At 27.3% G+C, this 24,973-nt stretch overlaps 1 protein-coding gene across 1 annotated transcript in view; it reads right to left on the reverse strand.

Moving 5' to 3' along the window:
• Window positions 1-7: 7 nt before the first annotated feature.
• acvr2ba (activin A receptor type 2Ba) overlaps window positions 8-24,973 on the reverse strand; it is a 25,956-nt gene continuing 990 nt past the window's right edge. Inside the window, exons 3-11 of the mRNA XM_073830654.1 lie at window positions 24,054-24,261; window positions 17,559-17,665; window positions 15,818-15,966; window positions 15,525-15,668; window positions 15,261-15,404; window positions 4,243-4,391; window positions 3,911-4,164; window positions 2,560-2,690; window positions 8-208 (exon numbers count right to left, since the gene is read on the reverse strand). Coding sequence (XP_073686755.1) covers window positions 14-208; window positions 2,560-2,690; window positions 3,911-4,164; window positions 4,243-4,391; window positions 15,261-15,404; window positions 15,525-15,668; window positions 15,818-15,966; window positions 17,559-17,665; window positions 24,054-24,261 — 1,481 coding nt within the window. The 3' untranslated portion in view covers window positions 8-13. The remainder of the gene's footprint in view (window positions 209-2,559; window positions 2,691-3,910; window positions 4,165-4,242; window positions 4,392-15,260; window positions 15,405-15,524; window positions 15,669-15,817; window positions 15,967-17,558; window positions 17,666-24,053; window positions 24,262-24,973) is intronic.

A 24,973-nucleotide genomic window follows, 5' to 3' on the forward strand; every position in this document is an offset into this window, starting at 1 on the left:
TGGTTGCGTTCGCTCAGATGCTGGACTCTTTGGGCGGCAGGTCCACGTTGGTGAGCGAGGTCACCATGGAGAGCAGGCAGTCTGAGGTAGTGGCGCTGGTCAGGCGGCGGATCTGAGAGATTCGCTCCTCCACGCAGCCGGCCGACAGCCGCGCCTCCGCGTCGTGATCCCAGCACTCCTCGATCGTCTCGCACATCTGCGCCAGACCCTGAACGCAAACGCACAAACACTACATAAGCATCGGATTTTTGTCTCGTGGAAAGCTGTTTTAAATGAATTTACAATTAACTGAAATAAAGTAAATACATTTTTACAGCTTTCCAAAGCAACATTTTTCTTTTCTATTTAGATTAACTTGATTGTATTAAAACTAAAATGAATATTGATAAAAATATTGAAATAGAAAACTACATATATAAAGTATGGAAGCCCGTTTCCGCCAGGGCAGAAAAAAAATCCATGCCTTAAAAAGTCAAAAAAGTCGAAAAAAGTCATAATTATGAGATACAATATCTCATAATTATGACTTTTAAAGTCGAAATTATGAGATAAAAAGTCGAAATTATGACTCACATAAGTCGTAATTACGAGATAAAAAGTCATAATTACGAGATAAATCAAAATTATGACTTACTATGTCGAAATTATGACTTTAAAAGTCAATTATGAGATAAAAAGTCGAAATTGAGATAAAAAGTCGAAATTATGACTGACTTAAGTTGTAATTACGAGATAAAAAGTCGAAATAAGTTAAAAAGTCGAAATTTTGACTGACTTAAGTCATAATTATGAGATACAAAGTCGTAATTACGAGACAAAAAGTCGAAATTATGAGTTAAGTCGAAATTATGACTGACTTAAGTCATAATTACGAGATAAGTCGAAATTATGACTTACTATGTCGAAATTATGACTTTAAAAGTCATAATTATGAGATACAAAGTCGAAATTATGAGTTAAAAAGTCGAAATTATGACTGACTTAAATCATAATTATGAGATAAGTCGAAATTATGACTTACTATGTCGAAATTATGACTTTAAGTCAATTATGAGATACAAAGTCGAAATTATGAGTTAAAAAGTCGAAATTATGACTGACTTAAGTCGTAATTACGAGATAAAGTCGAAATTATGAGTTAAAAAGTCGAAATTATGACTGATTTAAGTCGTAATTACGAGATAAAAAGTCGAAATTATGAGTTAAAAAAATCGAAATTATGACTGACTTAAGTCATAATTTCGATTTATCTCGTAATTATGACTTAAGTCAGTCATAATTTCGATTTTTAAATTACGACGAAATTATTTATGTCGAAATTATGACTTTAAAAGTCATAATTATGAGATACAAAGTCGAAATTATGAGATAAAAAGTCAAAATTATGACTGACTTAAGTCGTAATTACGAGATAAAAAGTCGAAATTATGACTGACTTAAGTCATAATTACGAGATAAATCAAAATTATGACTTACTATGTCGAAATTATGACTTTAAAAGTCATAATTATGAGATACAAAGTCGAAATTATGAGATAAAAAGTTGAAATTATGACTGACTTAAGTCATAATTACGAGATAAAAAGTCGAAATTATGAGATAAAAAGTTGAAATTATGACTGACTTAAGTCATAATTACGAGATAAATCAAAATTATGACTTACTATGTCGAAATTATGACTTTAAAAGTCAATTATGAGATACAAAGTCGTAATAACGAGATAATAAGTCGAAATTATGACTTAAACACATTGATCACATGACCACTTGACGGCTTCCGTTTTGAATCAGATGATTCGCCATATGCCTTTGAAGTTCCGTTTCCAGGAGTGTATCTCGTAATTATGACTTAAGTCATAATTTCTACTTTTTAAAGCATGGATTTTTTTCTGACCTTTTCTGACTCCATAATAAAGTACGACAACAAACTAATAAAAATGACAAAATCACCAGAAAGCTGCAAAAACCTGTAAATAAAAACTATACTCTAAATAAAATAGGGTCAGGGTTATGTTAGGGTTAGATATTAATAAAAACAATAATAGTATCTCAATTATACCTAAAAAATGATGTTCCTGTGTGAACTTAAGTGTGAAAACTCTTAAATGTATAATTTTTGTAAATCTTAAATATGAAAACTCTTAAATTAATAAAAATAATAATAAAAAAAAGTCTGTTTCAAAATATTAATAAAAATTAAATTGATTTCTCACTTATACCTAAAAAATGCTGTTCCTGATTTTTCTTTATTGTTTTTAGCCATTTTAAAATTTAAATGTATAATTTTTAAATCTTAAATGTGAAAATACTAAAATGTAAAAATCAAAACTGTTTCAGAATATTAATAAAAACAATAATGATATCTTAATTATACCTGAACAACAATGTTCTTGAATATTTTAAGATTTTTGTTTATTGTTTTTATCCATTTTACATTTAAATGTTTCATTTTTAAAATCTTAAACTGGAAAACTCTAAAATTTGAAAATGTTTTGAAAGTATGATTTTGCATTCCACAGGAAGTGCAGTTTGTTATGGGTTTGGAAGCGGGTCACTCACTGAATGCTTGAGCCAGCAGTCCTTAAACACCGGCCGCATTTTCTTATGAACCACCACATCCTGAAGATCCTCCAGAGACGGATGCTGGCCGATCTCCTCCTCAAACGGCAGCATGTACTCATCTACAGGACCTGAGGGAACACAGCACACAAAGAACGTAAGTAGCTGGAACAGCAGTACGCAAGAGAAAGGGACGTCTTGAAAATGGGTAGAGCGCAGATGCTCAGAACTGACTATAAAAAATAAAAACTGACTCTATTAAAAAATAATTACACATTTTAGAATGACAAAAAAAAAGAATGAATACAAGTATATAAAAGATTTAATGAAAAAAATAAATAAACAACATTAAAATAAACCAAAATTAAATTAAAAAGTACAAAAATTACAAAATAACAAATTTAAGTAAATAAATTCAGTAAAAAACCTAAAATAAATATATCATAAAAACATAACATAAACAAACATAAAAGCATTAAAAACAGACAAAAATAAATGTATTAAAATAAATACACATTTTAAAATGACAAAACATTGAATGAATATAAGTATATAAAGTAAATAATAAAAAAAATAAAAAATAAAACTAAAAGAACAAAAAGTAAATAAATAAATTCACAAAAAAAATTAAATACATAAACATAATTAAAAACGAATTAAAACACAAATAAAAGAAACATTTTAAAATGATAAAATAATAAATACGAGTATAAGAAACAAATTAATTAAAAAAAAAATACATAAATAACATTAAAATAAACCAAAATGCAAAAAAACGAACAAACAAAAAACAAATAACAAAAATATAAGTAAATAAATTCAGGAAAAAACTAAAATAAAAATATTATCAACGTGTTAAAACAATAATAAAAAAGAAAAAACAGACAAACCAGACAAAAATAAACGTATTTAAAACATAAAAAATTAAAAATGACAAAAAAAATTAATGAATGACTTAAAGTACATAAAATAAATAATAAAACAAAAATAACAAAAATAAAACAAAATAAGAAAAAAAAAAAAACTAATATATTAAAATAAAAATATATTAAATGATTTGCTTAAAAACAAATATGGAAAAAAAGGAAAACAAATACATATAAATAAAATTAATTCACTAAAAATAAATTATAACAATTGTTTTTTATTAATTATTATAAAACAGTCCATTACAATCTAAAATGCGAGAAAAAAAAGAAATTAAGCATTTAAATAAAAATTTAAATAAAAATGTAAATAAAAATAAAAAGACTTTTGTGTGTGATGGAAATGAGCTATTAGTAACATTTAGTGGCCTATGAAACAATGAGGACAATCTCCAGGACAGACTGAAGCGTCTGCATTTTCTCACCGTCAGCGGCTTTGCAGCGCGACACCAGTTCCCAGAGCACCAGCCCCATGGCGTACATGTCTATCCTCAGGAAGGCGTCCCGCTGGAAGTTAATGGCCCCCTCCAGCACCTCCGGCGCCATGTAGCGGCGCGTCCCCACCTGACCGTGCGTGTCTCCCGGCGGCTTTCCCGGCTCGAACCGCACCGCCAGCCCAAAGTCCCCCACCACCGCCGACAGATCCGTCTTCAGCATCACGTTCTTGCTCTTGAAGTCTCTGTGGACGGATGCGTTCGCAGTCATTACTGCAATGATTACAGCGGTCTGTGGTTGAAGGCTGGGATGTTAGAGTCACCTGTGAGCGATGGCCGGTTTAGGACCTTCTCCTTTAGTGCGCGCCACGTCCTCGTGAAGATACGACAGACCGCACGCCATCGTCTCCGCGATGTGACACAGATCCGTCCAGCTCAGCGCGTTCCCCTTCAGGTAGTCCGTCAGCGAACCCTGATACATTCAATACATTACGAAACTATTCAGCAAACTCATGATTCAGTATTATATTTCAATAGCATTGTCTTTGACAATAATTAATTTTGTGAATACTTTTTTTTTTTTATATGTCCATATAGTTTTATTAGTTTTAGTTAGTTTAGTAAAAACAACAAAAAATAAAACATCATTTTAATATCTAGATTTTGTATATCTAATATATTTTTTTATATCTAATTTACATTTACTACTATATATACATAAAATATGACCAAAAAAAAAAAAAAAAATGACTATACATAAAATAAATTACTTAAAAATAAGAAGAAATTAAATGAATAAAATAAATAAATTCATATGAATAAAGTAAAGAAATACACTAAAAACAAAAATATAAATAGGTAAGAATTATTTAAAAATACATTTAAAATAAAATAAAATATAGAACAGACAAAATAAATGTATTATTAATTAATAAACAATTTAAAATACAACAAAAATAACATTAAAATAATAAAAAAATAAAATAATAAATTAATTAAAAACAAAAAGAAATTAAATGAAGAAAAATACATAAATTCATATGAATAAAGAAATACACAAAAATAAAAACATATATTTAAACAATAAAATAAAATAAAATATAGAACAGACAAAATAAATGTATTAATTTTTTTAATAGAATTTAAAATACAACAAAAATAACCCAAAATAAAAATAAATAGCTTAAAAACAAATAGGAAATAAGTTATATATATATATATATATATATATATATATATATATATATATATATATATATATAAAAAAAAATCACTAAAAATAAATCAAAATATGAATTAATTTGTTTAAAAATATATGTTTTTTTAATAATTTGTCATCAGAGTTTTAGTTTTAGTTATTTTAGTACAAAACATAGACTTTCTTAATTAATTAAAAAATATCAAATAAATACCAATATAAAAAAAACAATGAATATTTAAAAATTATACATAAAATAAAGAATTTAAATGAATAAAACTAAATAAATCCACAAAAAAAAAAAAAGAAAAGTTAACTGTTTTATTTATTTTTAATTTTTTGGTTTATTCATATTGGTATTTATTTGATATTTTTAAATGAATTAATCTGATTTATTTTTATGTATTTATAGTGTAAATATAATTTGATATAAAATATATATTACATATACAAATTTCAGATATTAAAAAAACTGTTCTATGTTTGTACGACAATAACAAACTAAAACTGTGATAAATTAATAATTCACCCATTCATGAAAATCTGTAATAAGCCAGAACTGAAATTATATCTCTACTATAAAAACATAAAATAAATCAAATTGATTAATAAAAAAATCAAATAAATACTAATATAAATAAACCAAAAATAATAAATAAAACAATGAATATTTAAAAATTATACATAACATAAATTACTTAAAAAAATAAAAGAATTTAAATGAATAAAAATAAACAAATTCACACAAAGTAAATAAATTCATAAATACAAACAATACAAAATTTAAACAAAAAACAGGCAAAAAATAAATGTACTAAATATACAAAAAATTGTTTTTTATATTTTTACTTTTGTTTTTTGTGAATTTATTTACTTTATTTGTGTGAATGCATTTATTTTTATTCATATTTTTTTAATTAATTATTTTTTTAATTAATTAAACTGTTCTAATATAGTATATCAAATTATATTTATACTATAGACACATAAAAAAATCAGATTAATTCATTAAAAACTATCAAATAAATAACAATATAAATGAATCAAATAAAAAATAAATAAAACAACGAATATTTAAAAATCATACATAAAATAAAGAATTTAAAAAATAAAAAAATAAAAAAAACTGTTCTATGTTTGTACGACAATAATAAACTAAAACTGTGATAAATTAATAATTCACCCATTCATGAAAGTCTGTAATAAGCCAGAACTGAAATTATATCTCTACTATAAAAACATAAAAATAAATCAAATTGATTAATAATAAAATCTAATAAATACTAATATAAATAAACTATAAAAATAATAAATAAATAAAACAATGAATATTTAAAAATTATACATAAAATAAATACTTAAAAATTAAAAGAATTTAAATGAATAAAAATAAACAAATTCACACAAAGTAAATAAATTCATAAATACAAACAATACAAAATTTAAACAAAAAACAGGCAAAAAATAAATGTTCTAAATATACAAAAAAAAGTTTTTTATATTTTTACTTTTGTTTTTTGTGAATTTATTTACTTTATTTGTGTGAATGTATTTATTTTTATTCATATTTTTTTAATTAATTATTTTTTTATTAATTAAACTGTTCTAATATAGTATATCAAATTATATTTATACTATAGACACAAAAAAAATCAGATTAATTCATTAAAAAATATCAAATAAATAACAATATAAATTAATCAAATAAAAAATAAATAAAACAATGAATATTTAAAAATCATACATAAAATAAAGAATTAAAAAAAAAAAAATAAATAAATAAAAAAACTGTTCTATGTTTGTATGACAATAACAAACTAAAACTGCGATGATAAATTAATAATTCACCCATTCATGAAAATCTGTAATAAGCCAGAACTGAAATTATATCTCTACTATAAAAACATAAAAATAAATCAAATTGATTAATAAAAAAAAATCAAATAAATACTAATATAAATAAACCAAAAATAATAAATAAATAAAACAATGAATATTTAAAAATTATACATAAAATAAATACTTAAAAAATAAAAGAATTTAAATGAATAAAAATAAACAAATTCACACAAAGTAAATAAATTCATAAATACAAACAATACAAAATTTAAACAAAAAACAGGCAAAAAATAAATGTACTAAATATACAAAAAATTGTTTTTTATATTTTTACTTTTGTTTGTGAATTTATTTACTTTATTTGTGTGAATGCATTTATTTTTATTCATATTTTTTTAATTAATTATTTTTTTAATTAATTAAACTGTTCTAATATAGTATATCAAATTATATTTATACTATAGACACATAAAAAAATCAGATTAATTCATTAAAAACTATCAAATAAATAACAATATAAATGAATCAAATAAAAAATAAATAAAACAACGAATATTTAAAAATCATACATAAAATAAAGAATTTAAATAAATAAAAAAATAAAAAAAACTGTTCTATGTTTGTACGACAATAATAAACTAAAACTGTGATAAATTAATAATTCACCCATTCATGAAAATCTGTAATAAGCCAGAACTGAAATTATATCTCTACTATAAAAACATAAAAATAAATCAAATTGATTAATAAAAAAATCTAATAAATACTAATATAAATAAACTATAAAAATAATAAATAAATAAAACAATGAATATTTAAAAATTATACATAAAATAAATACTTAAAAAATAAAAGAATTTAAATGAATAAAAATAAACAAATTCACACAACGTAAATAAATTCATAAATACAAACAATACAAAATTTAAACAAAAAACAGGCAAAAAATAAATGTTCTAAATATACAAAAAAAAGTTTTTTATATTTTTACTTTTGTTTTTTGTGAATTTATTTACTTTATTTGTGTGAATGTATTTATTTTTATTCATATTTTTTTAATTAATTATTTTTTTAATTAATTAAACTGTTCTAATATAGTATATCAAATTATATTTATACTATAGACACATAAAAAAATCTGATTAATTCATTAAAAACTATCAAATAAATAACAATATAAATGAATCAAATAAAAAATAAATAAAACAATGAATATTTAAAAATCATACATAAAATAAAGAATTAAAAAAAAAAAATAAATAAATAAAAAAACTGTTCTATGTTTGTATGACAATAACAAACTAAAACTGCGATGATAAATTAATAATTCACCCATTCATGAAAATCTGTAATAAGCCAGAACTGAAATTATATCTCTACTATAAAAACATAAAAATAAATCAAATTGATTAATAAAAAAAAAATCAAATAAATACTAATATAAATAAACCAAAAATAATAAATAAATAAAACAATGAATATTTAAAAATTATACATAAAATAAATACTTAAAAAATAAAAGAATTTAAATGAATAAAAATAAACAAATTCACACAAAGTAAATAAATTCATAAATACAAACAATACAAAATTTAAACAAAAAACAGGCAAAAAATAAATGTTCTAAATATACAAAAAAAAAGTTTTTTATATTTTTACTTTTGTTTTTTGTGAATTTATTTACTTCATTTGTGTGAATGTATTTATTTTTATATAAAAAAAAAACTGTTCTATGTTTGTACGGTAACACTTTACAATAAGGTTCATTAGTTAAACATGAACTAACCATGAGCAATACATTAGTTACTGTATTTACTAATCTTCATTAACGTTAGTTAACGAAAATACAGTTGTTCATTGTTTGCTCATGTTAGTTCACGCTTCATTAACTAATGTTAACAAGATTTTAATAATGTATTAAAGCTGCAAGCAGCGTTGACCGGGCCCTCGCCGTCTGGCAGTCGCCATCCCGATAGCATCAGGAAAACGGTGCCCAGTTGGCACATGCATTCACAATAACCCTTTGGACTAACCCTAACTGTCTCTCCTCCTGTCTGACTCTTTCTCTTACCACCCATCCCCCCTCCTTACACTCAGCCACTTACCACACAAACACACACATACAGTGCAGAGCAGAGTGAGATCAGATTTGTTTTTTAATTTTCTTTCATTCGTGGAGTTTTGTATAATTATGAAATGAACTGTGTTTAATCAGAATGAATAGTTATTTGTATGAAAAAAGTTTCAAAGAGTTAGGATGCTGCACTTTAAATATATAATAAATCATTGAAAATTGAAAATGGAAAATAAAATTCTAGGCACGCTATCTGCCTCAAAAACACAGGAAACAAATATTTGAATGTATTTTGTATTTTTATTTATTTGCCATGGCAACAGCATTTGATGCATCAGGGACGCCTTTACAGACTCTCATCGGCCGTGTTTTTACATCATTCTGATGAAGTTTGAAGAAAATCGAGTACAAATATATTGTTCGTTGTTCGTTCGTGTGTTAGTTCATTAACCAATGTTAACAAAAGAGACCCTATTTTAAATAGTTACCATGTTTTATGATCTACATCCATTTTTAAATATTATTTTAATGATCTATACGCATCTGTGAAATAATTATAAACAAATATATTAAAAATAAATACATATTAACTTAGTTGATGTATTTGTTTCTCATTCTAATTAAGTGAACTGAGCAGTATAGTGTCATACTTATAAGATTTTTTATTCTATCAGTGAGATTGTATATATGTATATAAATCATATAATTTTTCCTTAAAAGATTAAAAAAAGATTTTAATGCTCTTTAAGCACCTATACAAAATAATTATGTAAAAGTACACTGACAGTACAGTCTATATCAACTGATTCTATGGATTATTTTCATTCTTATACACTGAGAATGAGCTAAATAGCATTAGAGGTCAAACGATTCCTTATCTTATGAGGACCTCTAGTGTTCATCCCTGGTATTAAAGCTTTAATCTGACAAATTTATGTGACACTTTTAATGTTTTTGGGGCCTCTGAGCATGATAACATTTTGAAACTACACGTATTTCCTAAGAATTTCTTGTTCTTTATATGTAAAAAGTTTTGATGAGTTAGAATAATGCAATTTAAAGATATATGAAAATAACTCTTCATCTTTTTTATTGTTACTTTCATAAATCACCACATCAACACCGTTCAAGATGTCCCAAAGCCGTTCACAATTTAACATCTTCAGTATCTTGGCATCATGTTGACAAAGTTTGGTGTGAACTGTCTGATTCTGCTATGAGTGATATGAATTTATTCACAGCTATATTTAAAAACACAGGAAACAAATGTTAAAGTTTGACATGTTGCCATGGCAACAGCATTTGATGTATCAAGGACCCCTTCACAGATTCTCATCGGCCGTGTTTTGATATTATTCTGATGAAGTTTGAAGCAAATTGAGTAAAATTAAGAGGTTGATTTAAAAGCGTTTTGCAAGCAACACACTTCCTGCTGCCAGTTGGTGGCGCTATAACTTTGACTCATAATAGTCACATCTCTGTGATCGGTATCATACGACGAACAAACTGCTTAAGTTTGGTCAAAATCAGATAAAGTGTGTCAAAATTATTAGACATTTCCTGTTTCTCATTTCTCGCCATAATTCGTCGCCCTGCCACGGCCAAACCGTTCGAGATACCAAAAATCCCCTGGCAATTTTGCATTCCCAATATCTTGAGATCATGCTGAACGAGTTTGGTGGCCATCGGTGGAAAGGTCTAGGAGGAGTATTTCAAATTCCACAGCTTGATTTTTCCAAAAATCCATATTTAAATAAAAATAGCTGACTTCCTGTTGGTCGTAGCTAATGGGTGTAAATTAGAAAGTTGTCCGGCTTGATGAGTCCAATATATGTACCGAGTTTGGTGACTGTAGCACAAAGTAACCCCCCCAACTTTTGTCAAAAGGTGGCGCTATGGAGCGCCTGCTCCACGCCCATTTATGGGCTTTTATCAGTGTTTAACTGTCATTAATACAGATGTGTGTGTTGAGTTTCATGAAATTCTAAGCATTTTAAGTGGCTCAAAAACACAAAAAACTAAAGTTAAAGTTTGACACGTTGCCATGGCAACATGATAAAAGTTATGGATAACGCCCTTCACAGATTCTTATCGGTCGTGTTTTGACATTATTGGGATGAAGTTTGAAGCAAATTGAGTAAAATTAAGAGGCTGAGTTTAAAGCGTTTCAAAAACGTCATGCTTTCTGCTGCCAGTTGGTGGCGCTATAACTTTGACTCATAATAGTCACATCACTGTGATCGGCATCAGACGATGAACAAACTGCTGAAGTTTGGTCAAAATCAGACAAAGTATGTCAAAGTTATTAGGCACTTCCTGTTTCTCATTTCTCGCCATAAATTTGTCGCCCCGTCACGGTCAAACCGTTCGAGATATCAAAAATCCCCTGGCAATTTTGCGTCCCCAATGTCTTGAGATCATGCTGACCGAGTTTGGTGGCCATCGGTGGAAAGGCCTAGTAGGAGTATTTCAAATTCCATTGCATGCACTTTTTAGACATCCCTGAATAGCCGACTTCCTGTTTGGCGAAGCACGGACTATGAGTGTGAAATTTGTTCGGCCCGATGAGGTCTATATGTGTATGAATTTTGGTGACTCTAGGTCAACCGTTGTGCGTTCCAGAGCCCTTCAAAAGTCGCAATTTTTAACGCTGTGCCATGCCCCCCCCAGGTGACCCCCCCATGTCAAAGTCTGTCCGGCCCTGATGGCCGCAGGTTCCAATGTGTGTGCAAAGTTTCAAGAGTTTTCGTGTATGTTAAGGCCCCCGAAATCCCCCAAAACATTGAAAAAAAAATAATAATAATAATAATAATAATAATTAAAGCTGCAAGCAGCGATGAACGGGCCCTCGCACCCGGGCTCACCGCCGACCGGTGGCTTTAGGAAAACAGCAAACGGTGGGCAGTATGCTTTTAATACAGTAAATATATGAGAAATATGTCATAAGTCATTTAAATGTGCCAAACTTCCCATTGGCAGCTGGTGGCGCTATGCCTATAAATGGCATGTAGATGTGTTCAGGCCAGCACTATTATCAAACATATGAAGTTTGGTGCAGATTGACCTTGGTATGTTTGAGTTAGTGAAAGATATGATATATCCTGGTGTCAACAGGTGGCGCTATGATAATATCTGAATATTGGCCTTTAGGTGTCTTCAGGCCAGGACTCTTACCAAACCTCTGAAGTTTGAGGCAGATCAGACATTTTATGGCTGAGTTATTACACCTATGTCCATGGCAAAACATCAAACTTTGTCAGGCCGCCACGGACACGCCCTTTACTGAAACTCAAGATCTTCACAATTTAACATCTCTAAGGCCTCTAGATCAGACTGACCAAATATAATGTTGATTTCATTAAATGTCTAGGAGGAGTTTGCTATAAACCTAATCCCCTGCAAGGACTTCAGATAATGCCAACTGTGAACCAAATGTGAACATTTTCCCTATATTCTGATGATGATGATAAGAACATGTAATTCATAATGATAACAAAATGTTATTATTGCTTGCATTACATTCACCACTTTTGCTTAAATCGTTACCAATCTGTACAATTTGTATGTGGATATTGCTTTGCTGGTGACTCCTGTTATAAGACATCACTCTTAAGCGCTACATAACTAAAATCAATAAGGAAAACGGTGCACAGTTGGCAAATGCATTCACAGTAACCCTCTGCTAGTTTGGATTTTAAGTTTACTGAATTGAAAGGGTTACACTTTAAAATCAACACAGAGACACATACACACAATATATAAAATGTTGCCATCCAGTTTCATTTGTTAACATTAACTATATTAGTTAACATGAACAATAATTAAATAGCATTTATTAATGTTAATTAATATTAAGCTAAAAAAAAAGTATTCATATATTGTTTAAAGGTAAATTAGTTTATGTACTGTGAATTAACATGAACATGAACACAGTTCATGTGGGTGTACAGCAATACACAAAGTGCTCTATAAACGCTTAATTCTTTCAAAATATCTTTAAAAATCAAGTTGAGTGTTTTAATGGGGCGATATATATATAACTGATCTTAAAATGATGGTTTTCGGATGTTTTGAACAGATAACAGCAAAGTTTGTTTTGTTGTCAAAGTTTGTCTTGAAATTTTTAATTATTATAATTTTATATTCAATAAATAACACTATGAAAATATTGTCTACAATGAAGATTATTCACTCATGCTTAAAAGTTGTATTTTTCTTAATCTTTTGCTATGTGACTGAATAGGACAAGTTCATGGTACAGTTCAGTAAAAATAAATAAAAAACAACAACTGCAAAATACAAACAATGAAAGATTTAATGACCCTTTATATTTTCTCAAAATATCAGACATATTTATGTCGATTACGCTACAGCAATGTGCATCTTCCTCAAAGATGGTCTTAAGCAAAACAGCATGTTCCACTGGTCTCTCTCCCTTACACCCCTCCCCCCTTCAGTCACTCTTCAGTGACTCAATGGTGACTGAACACAGACAGGCACAGGCAGAGTGACAGCAGGTTTCTAATTTCTTTTTTTAATTTTCTTTAATTCATAGAAGCTTGTATAAAATTGATATTTACACCACTTGCTCAGAATGATAAGATCTCTGTGTGAAAAAAGTTGTAAAGAGTTTGGATGCTGCACTTTAAAGATATAAAAAAATTACGGTTATGTTTTTTACTACATCTTTAAAAAATCATCACGTCAACACCGTTCAAGATATCCCAAATCCGCTCGCAATTTAACATCTTCAGAATCTTCTCTTCATGTTAAAAAAGTTTGGTGTGAATACCTTATTTTTCTTAGAAGGAGTGTGAATTTGTTTACAGCCTGATTTTTCCAAAAATCCACATTCAAATCAAAATAGCCGGCTTCCTGTTGGTCTTAGCTAATGAGTTTGATTTAGAAAGTTGTCCAGATTGATGAGAACAATATATGTACAGAGTTTGGTGACTGTAGGAAAAACTAACCCCCCAACTTTTGTCAAAAGATGGCGCTATAGAGTGCCTGCTCCACGCCCATTTATGACCTTTTGCCAGTGTCTTACTGTCATTAATATTGACGTGTGTGTTGAGTTTCATGAAATTCTAAGCATGTTATCTGCCTTGAAAAGACAGGAATCAAATTTTAAAGTTTGACACGTTGCCATGGCAACAGTATTTGATTTATCATCGACCCCTTTACATATTCTCATCGGCCGTGTTTTGACATTATTTTGATGAAGTTTGAAGAAAATCAAGTAAAATTAAGAGGCTGATTTCAAAGGATTTTGAAAATGACACGCTTCCTGCTGCCAGTTGGTGGCGCTATAACTTTGACTCATAATAGTCACATTTATGGAATCGGCATCATACAACAAACAAACTGGTGAAGTTTCATAAGAATCAAGCAATGTGTGCAACAGTAATTAGACACTTCCTGTTTCTCATTTCTCGCCATAACTTTGTCGCCTTGCCACGGCCAAACCGTTCGAGATATCAAAAATCCCCTCGCAATTTAGCGTCCCCAATGTCTTGAGATCATGCTGACCGAGTTTGGTGACAATCCTATGGAAACCCTGGGAGGAGTACGTTAAATTCCAGAGCATGCGCTTTTTAAACAGCCCTAAATATCTCACTTCCTGTTGCGTTCAGCCCATGACATAGAGTACAAAAGTTGTTTGGCTCAGTGAGATCTATATGTGTACCGAGTTTCATATCAGTACGTGCAAGTATGTGTGCGCAGTACATCAAGTTTTCAAACTGTGTTCCAGGGGGCGCTGAAGAGGCCCTGAACCACGCCCGGGTCCCAGCCTCAGTGGCGTCCTGATGGCCGCAGATTCCGACGTGTGTGCAAATTTTCAAGAGTTTTTGAGTATGTTAAGGCCCCCAAAAGTGCCCAGAAGGTGTAAAAAAATAAAAAAAAAAAAAAAAATAAGAACCCTTAGAAGAACAATAGGGCCTTCGCCCTTTTGGGCTCGGGCCCTAATTAGTAAATGTTGAAATTAACATTAACAAAGATTAATAAATGCTGTTTAAGTGCAGTTCATTATTAGTTCATGTTAACTAATGTGGTTAACTAATGTTAACTAATCAACCTTATCGTAAAGTGTTACCGTTTGCACTAAAATAGCAAACTAAATCTGTGATAACAAATAAAAACTTTATAAATTGTAATAAATTAATTTATTTTGTGAATTTATTTATTTTTTCCAACTTATTCCCCATTTATTTTAACCTTTGACCCCTCACCCGTTCATGAAACTCCGTAATAAGCCAGAACTCCGTCTCCAGGTTGCTTCCGCGTTTCTCGGCGGCGATGTAGCGCAGCAGGTTCTCGTGCTTCATGCCCGGCGTAGAGAACACATCGCGCTCGTTCTGCCACGACTGCTTGTCCTGTCCATCACAGAGTCAAAACATCACACATACAGCTTTATCTGACAATACTGACACCAGGACTGAACCTACTGAGCTTGCATCTATATGATCTAGTGAGAAAATGAAATAAAAGTGAACCTGAATGGGGAAGATCTTCACGGCTACATATTCATTCATCATCTGAGCCTTCCAGACGCAGCCGAAGCGTCCTCTGGCTTTGACCTCCAGCAGCTGAAGAGGCTTCAGTCCCACCAGCGGCGACGGAGGAGACAGACCGGGATCCTGAAATAAGAGAAAACCCCTCAATGAATCATCAAATGAACAAAAGCACCACTAGAGGGAGCTGAAACACTGAGAATGAACGTGAGCGATCCGAGCGAAGCCAAATGGGGATTCCTGAGAGATACAACGGATGAAGCGGATGGACTGACCTCGTTGATGTCCACGTGTCCGTACGGCGGCTTGCGGTGCCGGTACATCCAGAAGGCCAGCAGCAGGGCCACGGAGAGCATGGTGATGGGCAGCAGAGAGTAAACCAGCATGTTGAGCAGCGCCGGCGCCGGCAGAGGAGACTCGATCACTGACACAGACACACACAAACATCCTTCTGTCAAATGATTGATCACGAAATGAACAGCTCTGACTCGGAAATCCGATTTGATGAGCAAATAAATTAAATAATAAATATGTAAAATAATTTTTAAAAATGTAAAAAGTAAATAGACATTTAAAATGATAAAACTGAATGACTATAAATACATAAAAATAAATAAATTCATAAAATTTAATTAAAATGAATAAATAAAAAATAAAACAAAACTATTCATACATAAAATTGTAAAAATTAATTCAAACAATAAAAAATAAATATCAATATATGTCAATAAAAAAATGAAGTGAATAATTGAATGACTATAAATACATAATAAATAAGTTCATAAAAAAATCTATATAAAAATGTCTATAAAAAATCTTTTTATAAGAATAAATAAAAAATAAAACAAATATAAGAAATTAAAAATAAAATAAAAATAATAAATAAAAATAAATGTACATAAAATACATTCACTAAAAAAATCGAAACAAAAATATAATACATACATTTTTTTAAATTATTTAAAACATTAATAAAAATATAAAAAATATTAACAAATTAATGATAAAAACAAAAAATATCAATAAGTAAATTCACTAAAAAAATCCAAACAACAATATGAATACATAAAATAAACAAAATTATTAAAACATTAATAAGAGAAAAACAAAAAAACGAGACAAACATAGATGTATTAACAATAAATACATAATAAATATTAAAATAAACCAAAAATAAATAAAAAAACAAATACAAAAATAACAAAAATATTAAAACAATATATATATATATATATACATATATATATATATACACATATACATATATATATATATATATATATATATATATATATATATATATATTGTTTTAATATATTTGTTATTTTATATATTTGGTATATATGCATATATACCAAAAAAATAATTAAATGAATAAATAAATATTATAATAATAATCAAATACATAATATATACACACATATATACATATATAATATTTAATTAATTAATAAAAACAATAATAAAAGATAAACAGAAAATAACAGGCAAAAATAATGTAAAAAAATACACATCATATATATATATATATATATATATATATATATATATATATATATATATATATATATACATATATACATATATACATATATACATATATACACACACACACATATTTAATATATATTTAATAACATTAAAAAAAGCCAAAAATAAATGGACAAAATTACAAAAAATAAACATATTTTAATAAATTAAAATAAAAAATATATTAAGATAGATTGATTAAAAACAAATAGATTGATTAAATAAAATTAAATCAATTCACTAATAAATTAAAATAGAAAAATAGATTGGCTATATATATATATTTTTTATAAACAATCTAAATAAAAGAATAAACAAAGAATAAAACGCAGTTAATGTATTTGCTGCACTGTTTAGTTTGAACTGTTTCCTTCAACACAGCTTGAATGTTTTGTTGAATGTAAAGAGTGCATGAATATTTAATGAGGTAAGCACTGAGGATGTTTGTGACTGATTTTGACGATGAGGGTCGTCTGAGGATCTCACCTGGTCCGCTGACGTCAGGCAGGTGCGTGAATCTCTCGTTGCAGAAGTTGCCTTCACAGCAGCAGAAGAACACCTGAGGGTTTTCCTCAGTGGCCACACACTCCTGTCTGAGAGAACAACACACAAACCAGACACCTGCTCAAACACACACAACATCCCACATCTCATCTGTCCTCAGACATCTACTGGAAACGCTGGAAGCTGACTTAATGATCTGTTGTCTGCTTCAGTGCTAATAAACAAGATATTAAACTTCAAAATGGAAAACAAGAGTTTTCATGAGGCTGAAAATGACAAAAGATGTACATACTGTAACCTTCACGTCTTAAAACACCCAGAAGCATCCAGACAATTATATATTAATATTATAATACAGCAGAACAAAAACGTAATAATTAAAATAATAATAAGAGTAAAAAAACGAAATATTAAAAAAATAAATAAATACAAAATAAAATATATTAAATTATTAAAGAGAAGAACAAAAATGAAATAGTCAAAAAATGAGAGTAAAAAAAAAACTAAAATATCAAAAATGACTGAAAAGCAGAACAAAAATGTAATAAAAATAGAGTAAAAATGTGAAATATTGAAAGAAAAAACAACAATTGAAAAGCAGAACAAAAATGGAATAAAAAGAGAAAAACATTAAAAGTAAAAAAAAAACTAAAATATTGACAATTAATTAAAAAGCAAAACAAAAATGAAATAATTTTTTTTTTAATTATAAGTAAAAAACAAAAAGGTAAAATACCCAAAATTACTGAAAAGCAGAACAAAAATGTATAAAAAAAGAAAAGAGAAAAAAATGAAATATTAAAAGAAAAAGGAAAAAACCTAAAATATCTAAAATGAGTGAAAAGCAGAACAAAAATGTAATAAAATGGAGTAAAAACGTGAAGTATTAAAAGGAAAAAAGCAACTGAAAAGCAGGACAAAAATGGAATAAAAAGAGAAAAATATTAAAAGTAAAAAAAAAACTAAAATATCAAAAATTACTGAAAAGCAGAACAAAAATGGAAAAATAAAAAGATTAAAAATAGTAAAAAAAGGAAATATTACAAGTAAAAAAAACTAAAATATTTACGATTAACTAAAAAGCAGAACAAAAATGAAAAAAAAAAAAATATATATAAGTAAAAAACAAAGTAAAATACCTAAAATTACTGAAAAGCAGACCAAAATGTATATGTATTTATATATTTATATATTTATTCATTAGTTTTATTACATTAAGTTTTAGTATTATATTTGCTCTGAAATGTTTTAAGGAGTTCAAGAATGCAAAATTAATACAGTGATACAAAAATCACAAGATGTTCAATGGCTATTACAATAATCCTAATAGGTCAAAAAAACATACATTTTTTTATGCAAAACATATTTGTTTTTCTTGTGAGTTTGGGGTCAATCTAAAGGTGAATTTCGGTAATTTGTATTTTGAACATGTGGCCTACACCAGTGAAGTACACTAGTAAGTACACAGAGGTTAACTGGTTGTTTACAGTACGGCATGAAAACAACACATTTAATGAACCATGGTCAGTTTATGACAAAACTACAGTATGGTACACAAAAGGTTGATTAGTGTAGCGGACAAGGTCTTCATTTCTAGTTCCCTGATTGTTGCTTTTAGGGAGCAGCCGATTGAGTCTGTAGGGAACAAGAGAGAAGCAGCGAGAGGCGATTGTGCTGATATTCAGACTCTCTTTGTCAACAACGTCCCCATGTTTCCACTGACAGCAGGACAGATCACTGTTAATATATCATATTAATATCATAGAAAGGGATCAGAGTACTGACAATATATCTCTATTTCTGCATGTCTTTGTTTTAAACATTTAAATTTTCTTTATTTCTTTTCATTTTTACATTTTAATGTTATTTTATTTGTTAAGTATCCATTCTGATTATTTCATGATTATTTTAAAATCATTTTTTATGTAAAACTCTTTGAATTAATACAGTGCATGAAATGTGGTCAAACTTAAGAATAAATAAATGTGCTTTAAAATATGTAAAATTACCTAAAGGAAATCAAAAATGGAATAAAAAATAAAGTAAAAAAAAAAAACATAATAAAAGTAAAAAATATCTAACAATACTGAAAAGCAGAACAGTAAAATAAGTAAAGAAAAAAAATTAAGTCAAAATATCTGAAATTACTGAAAAGCAGAACAAAAATGGAATAAAAAAGAGCAAAAAACAGAAACATATTATAAGTAAAAAACTATTATATAAAAGCACAACAAAAATGGATCAAAACAATTGAGCAAAAGACATATATAGTAAAAAAAATGAAATATTAAAAGTTAAAACAACTAAAATACATCTAAAATTACCTAAAAGCAAAACAAAAAAGGAATAAGGAGTAAAAAATAGAAATATTAAAAGTAAAAAAAAAACTAAAATATCTAAAATTACCTAAAAGCGGAACAAAAAAAACGAATAAAAACAAAGTAAACTATAGAAATATTAAAAGTAAAAAAAAAACACTAAAATATATAAAAGCAGAACAAAAATGGAATAAAAAGAGCAAAAGACTAAAATATTTAAAGTAAAAAAAAAAACTAAAATATCAAAAATTACTACAAAGCAGAACAAAAATGGAACAAAAAACCTGACGTATTAGAAGCTAAAAAACGAAAATATCTAAAAATACTGAAAATATTTAAAGTAAAAAAAAAAAAAAAAATTATATATATATATATAAAATTACTTTAAAGCAGAAAAAAGGAAGAAAAGGGGAGTAAAAAACAAATATTTAAAGCAAAAAAACTAAAATAACTAAAATTACTGAAAAGCAGAACAAAAAGACAGAAAAAAAATATTAAGTCAAAACAACTTATCTAAAATTACCTAAAAGCAGAACAAAAAAGGAATAAAAACAGAGTAAACAATAGCAATATTAAAAGTAAAAAAATTAACATTAAAATATATAAAAGCAGAACAAAAAAGGAAAACAAAATAGAGCAAAAGATTGAAATATTTAAAGTAAAAAAATAGATAAAAAAAACCTGATGTTAAAGAAGCTAAAAAATTAAAATATCTAAAATTACTGAAAAGGCCATTTTTGGGAAATATTAGAAATATATATAAAAAAAAAAACATCTATGGAACAAAAATGGAATTTAAAAAATAAAATAAAAGACTGAAATATGTCAAGTAAAAAATAAATAAATCTCAAATTACTGAGGAGCAGAACAAAAAAAGGAATAAAAATAGAGTAAAAACAGAAATATTAAAAGGTAAAAAAAAAGTATAATAATAAAAATAAAAGCAGAACAGAAACGGAACAAAAACAGTAAAAGACTAACTAAATATCTAAAATTACCTAAAAGCAGAACAAAAAATAAACAGAATAAAAACAGAGTAAACAATAGAAATATTAAGGCTAAAATAAAACTAAAACTCAAATATAATATATATGATATATATATAATATAATAAAAACTAAAATATATAAAAGCAGAACAAAAATGGAATACAAAATAGAGCAAAAGATTAAAATATTTCAAGTAAAAAAAACTAAAATATCAAAAATTACTAAAAAGCAGAACAAAAATACAGTAATAAAAACCCTGACGTATTAGAAGCTAAAAAATGCAAATATCTAAAATAAAAAAAAGATCAATAAATAAATAATAAAAAAAAATGTGCTGATTTAGTGAAAAACATTTAGTAAAAAAACAAGATTATGTTTTACTTCAATTGCATTCAAAGTCTGATCATGTTGACAGTGGCTGCTTTGGTTTAATTTGAATCAGTCAATGTACGTTTAATTCTAAACGAGATGTATTATATCATTATAAAGCATCATCAATATCAATAGAGATCTGGTTTTCGCTCAGGTTCGCTGTTAAGTAGGTCGGCATTAAATAAATTCAGGCCAAACATTAAATAATGAGTGTGAAGTTGCTCGCGTAGCAGAAAACATCCTGAGATTTATTCCACAAACATCAAACCATCTCTCATGGAGTTTCCTTCTTGGAAAGAGCCGAACACATGATGTAAGACGCTGTAAAGCCTCCTCTGAACCAAATGACACGCAGACGCCTCGCTGCAATGCATCGTGGGCCGGAAATCTAATATCATCTTTCTATATCAAACTCAAGCCTCCATCGATCTCACACAACTCAAGGTCAGAACCCATTTATCCAAGCGGACGTATAGAAATCTACATTCAGAAAGCATGAATCTCTCAGAATGAGCTTTAGAAATCATCTCAAATAAAGAAATAAGTTCAGCATTTTCACAAATAATGAATCACTCGGCTCACTTTTGAAGTCTGAAATTCGTTTAAAACAAGCATTACAAAGACACTTTAAAGAAGAACGTTTACAGAAACTATTACAGGTTTTGTTTACAGATTTATTTTTTACATTTTCATTTTAAATTTTAAATGTAAAAAATTTAGTAAAAAAAAAATACAAAAATTAATTAAAAGTTAAAAAAAAACTAAAATATGCAAAATTACTGAAAAGCAGAAAAGAGTAAAAAAAATGAAATATTAAAAGGTAAATAACTAAAATGTCTAACATTACTGAAAAGGAGAACAAACATAGAATTAAAAATAATAAAAAAAAAATAATATTAAGTTTAAAAAACCTAAAATAAATTACTGAAAAGCAGAACAAAAATAGAATTTAAAAAAAACTTAAAATTTAAAAAACCTAAAATATATAAAAAATTACTGAAAAGCAGAACAAAAATGGAATAAAATATAGTGTCAAAGACTATTAAAATATTAAAAGTTTAAAAAACTAAAATATCTTAAAGCAGAATAGAAAAAAACTGAATAAAAAAATAAAAATAAAAAACCTAAAATAAAAAATTACTGAAAAGCAGAACAAAAATAGAATAAAAAATAAATAAACATTTAGTTTAAAAAACCTAAAATATATATAAAAAAATACTGAAAAGCAGAACAAAGGGTAAATTAACTGAAATATTAAAAGCTAAAAAAGTAAAATGTCTAAAATGACTAAAAAGCAAAACAAAAATGGAAATAAAAAAATTGAGTAAAACAGAAAGTTTAAAAAACTAAAATTACTAAAAGGCTAAACAAAAATGGAATGAAGAAATTGAATTAAAAAATAAAACAAATTCACATTTCAGGTTTTTACTGTTTTTACTGTAAAAAGCAAAAAAATAAATAAAAGAAAATAAAAATAAAAAAAGAAATAAAAGCAAAAAAAGAAATATTAAAAGTTAAAAACCTAAAATGTCTAAAATTACTTAAATCAGAACAAAAATGGAATGGAAAAGTGAAATTTTAATTTTAACTTTAATTTACTTTTTTGTAATTTTGGTTGTGTTTTTCTCATTTTATTAGTATTTTATTTTTGTTATTTATTAGTTTTAGTTATTTAGTGATCTTAGTAGTTTGTTTTTATTTTATTTTTTAATTAATTAAATTTTAAATTTAAATTTTAAGTCTCATTTATATCAGTACTTCAAGTTTAACTAAAATAAATTATCTACTTGAAAAAAGTAAGGGTTATTTTTTTATACATTTTATTTTATTTAAGCAACTTTTTTATGGTTTTAGTTTCCTATAATAACCCTGCTGATCAGATTTGTGGACTAGTGCTAGAGAAGCGTTATGTAGTCATCTTAGTAGTTTGTGTTTGTCTTTTCTTTAAAAAAACTAAAATATAAAAAAAAATACTTAAAAGCAGAACTAAAATATTAAAAACAAAATATTAAAAGTAAAAAAAAATTAAAAAAAATCTAAAATTACTGAAAAGCAGAACAAAAATGGAAAATACAGTAAAAAAACGAAAATATCTAAAATTACTAAAAAGCTGAACAAAAATGGAATGAAAATAGAGTAAAAACCTGAAATACTACAGGTTAAAAAACTAAAATATATAAAATTCCTGAAAAGTAAAACAAAAATGGGGAAAAAAATAGAGTAAAAACCTGAAATATTAATAGTTTATATATAAACAAAAATGAAAAATTAAATAAATAAATGCAAAAAAAGTTAAACAAATTGAATACAGTAAAAAAATACAGTAAAACCTGAAATATTAATATATTAATAAATAAATAAATAAATAAATATATATATATATATATATATATATATATATATATATATATATATATATATATATATATAAAACTAAAAAATACTTCAATTTTAAAAAGTTTTAGTAATTTTGGTTCCGTTTTTTTCATTTTATTAGTATTTTTTTATTTTTTATTAGTTTTAGTTATTTATTCATCTTAGTTTTGTTATTTTTTTATTTAAACTTTTCATTTTAAGTCTTATGTCAGTACTTCAAGTTTAATTAAACTGAATTATCTACTTGAAAAAAGTAAGGGTTATTTTTCTATACATTTTACATTTATTTTAAGCAACTTTTTTGTGGATTTAGTTTTAGTTTCCTATCAAGACCCAGCAAGATTAGCCATTATCCCATCCATGACTAGTTACACTCAGAAGTTAGTAGTTTGTGGAGAAGACTAGTACTAGAGAAGACTGACCGGTCGTAGCAGTTGAAGTCGTCTAACCAGCAGCCCTTCTTGACCAGCTCGATGCTGCCGGAGTTGTTCCTCCAGGAGGCGTAGCAGTGCGAGCGTTTGTCCTTCTCTCCCTCACAGGGCTCCACGCCGCTGCGGTTGGTCTTCTCGATCTCCCAGTTGATGTTGAAGTACAAGCATTCGCGTGTCTCCACCTCTGCATGGCTGGGTCCTGAATCAACACAACAGAAAACACATTACTCTCAGAAAAACTCACTTCTCATCATTTATTAATGCACTCAATCAAAGCATCTAGTGTCAGCTCATTGGTCAGTCCAACAGATAGCCCCGCCCCAAACTCACGTCATTGGTTCAACAAACTCAAACAAACAGATCAATGCTTTGAAAGCGACACAGTGATGAAAGTCAAAGGAAGTCAAACTTCCAGCGACCTGAACGTCAAAAGCAGTGTTTGAACAACATTACATCACATTTAGAAAGTTTCCTAGAAAAAAAAAAAAAAAAGTTTGTTTGAACACTGTTTTTAAGTATCAGATTGATTTCTGAAGGATCATGTGACACTGAAGACTGCAGTAATGCTGCTGAAAATTCAGCTTTTCATCACAGGAATAAATTATATTTTAATACACATTCACAGAGAAAACATGTATTTTAAATTCTAAAAATATTCAACAATTTTACAGTATTAAAAGCAGAACAAAAATAGAATAAAGAATATTAAGTTTAAAAAAAACTAAAATATGTAACATTACTGAAAAGCAAAACAAAGAGAGTAACAAACTGAAATATTAAAAGCTAAAATGACTGAAAAGCAGAACAAAAAATTGAATTATAAAAAAAAAAGCATCACAGAGTCACAGGAAGTCAAACTTCCAACAACCTGAACGTCTAAAGCAGTGTTTGAACAACATTACATCACATTT

Source organism: Garra rufa, chromosome 24 (genome assembly GCF_049309525.1).
Source record: "Garra rufa chromosome 24, GarRuf1.0, whole genome shotgun sequence".
Taxonomy (NCBI): domain Eukaryota; kingdom Metazoa; phylum Chordata; class Actinopteri; order Cypriniformes; family Cyprinidae; genus Garra; species Garra rufa.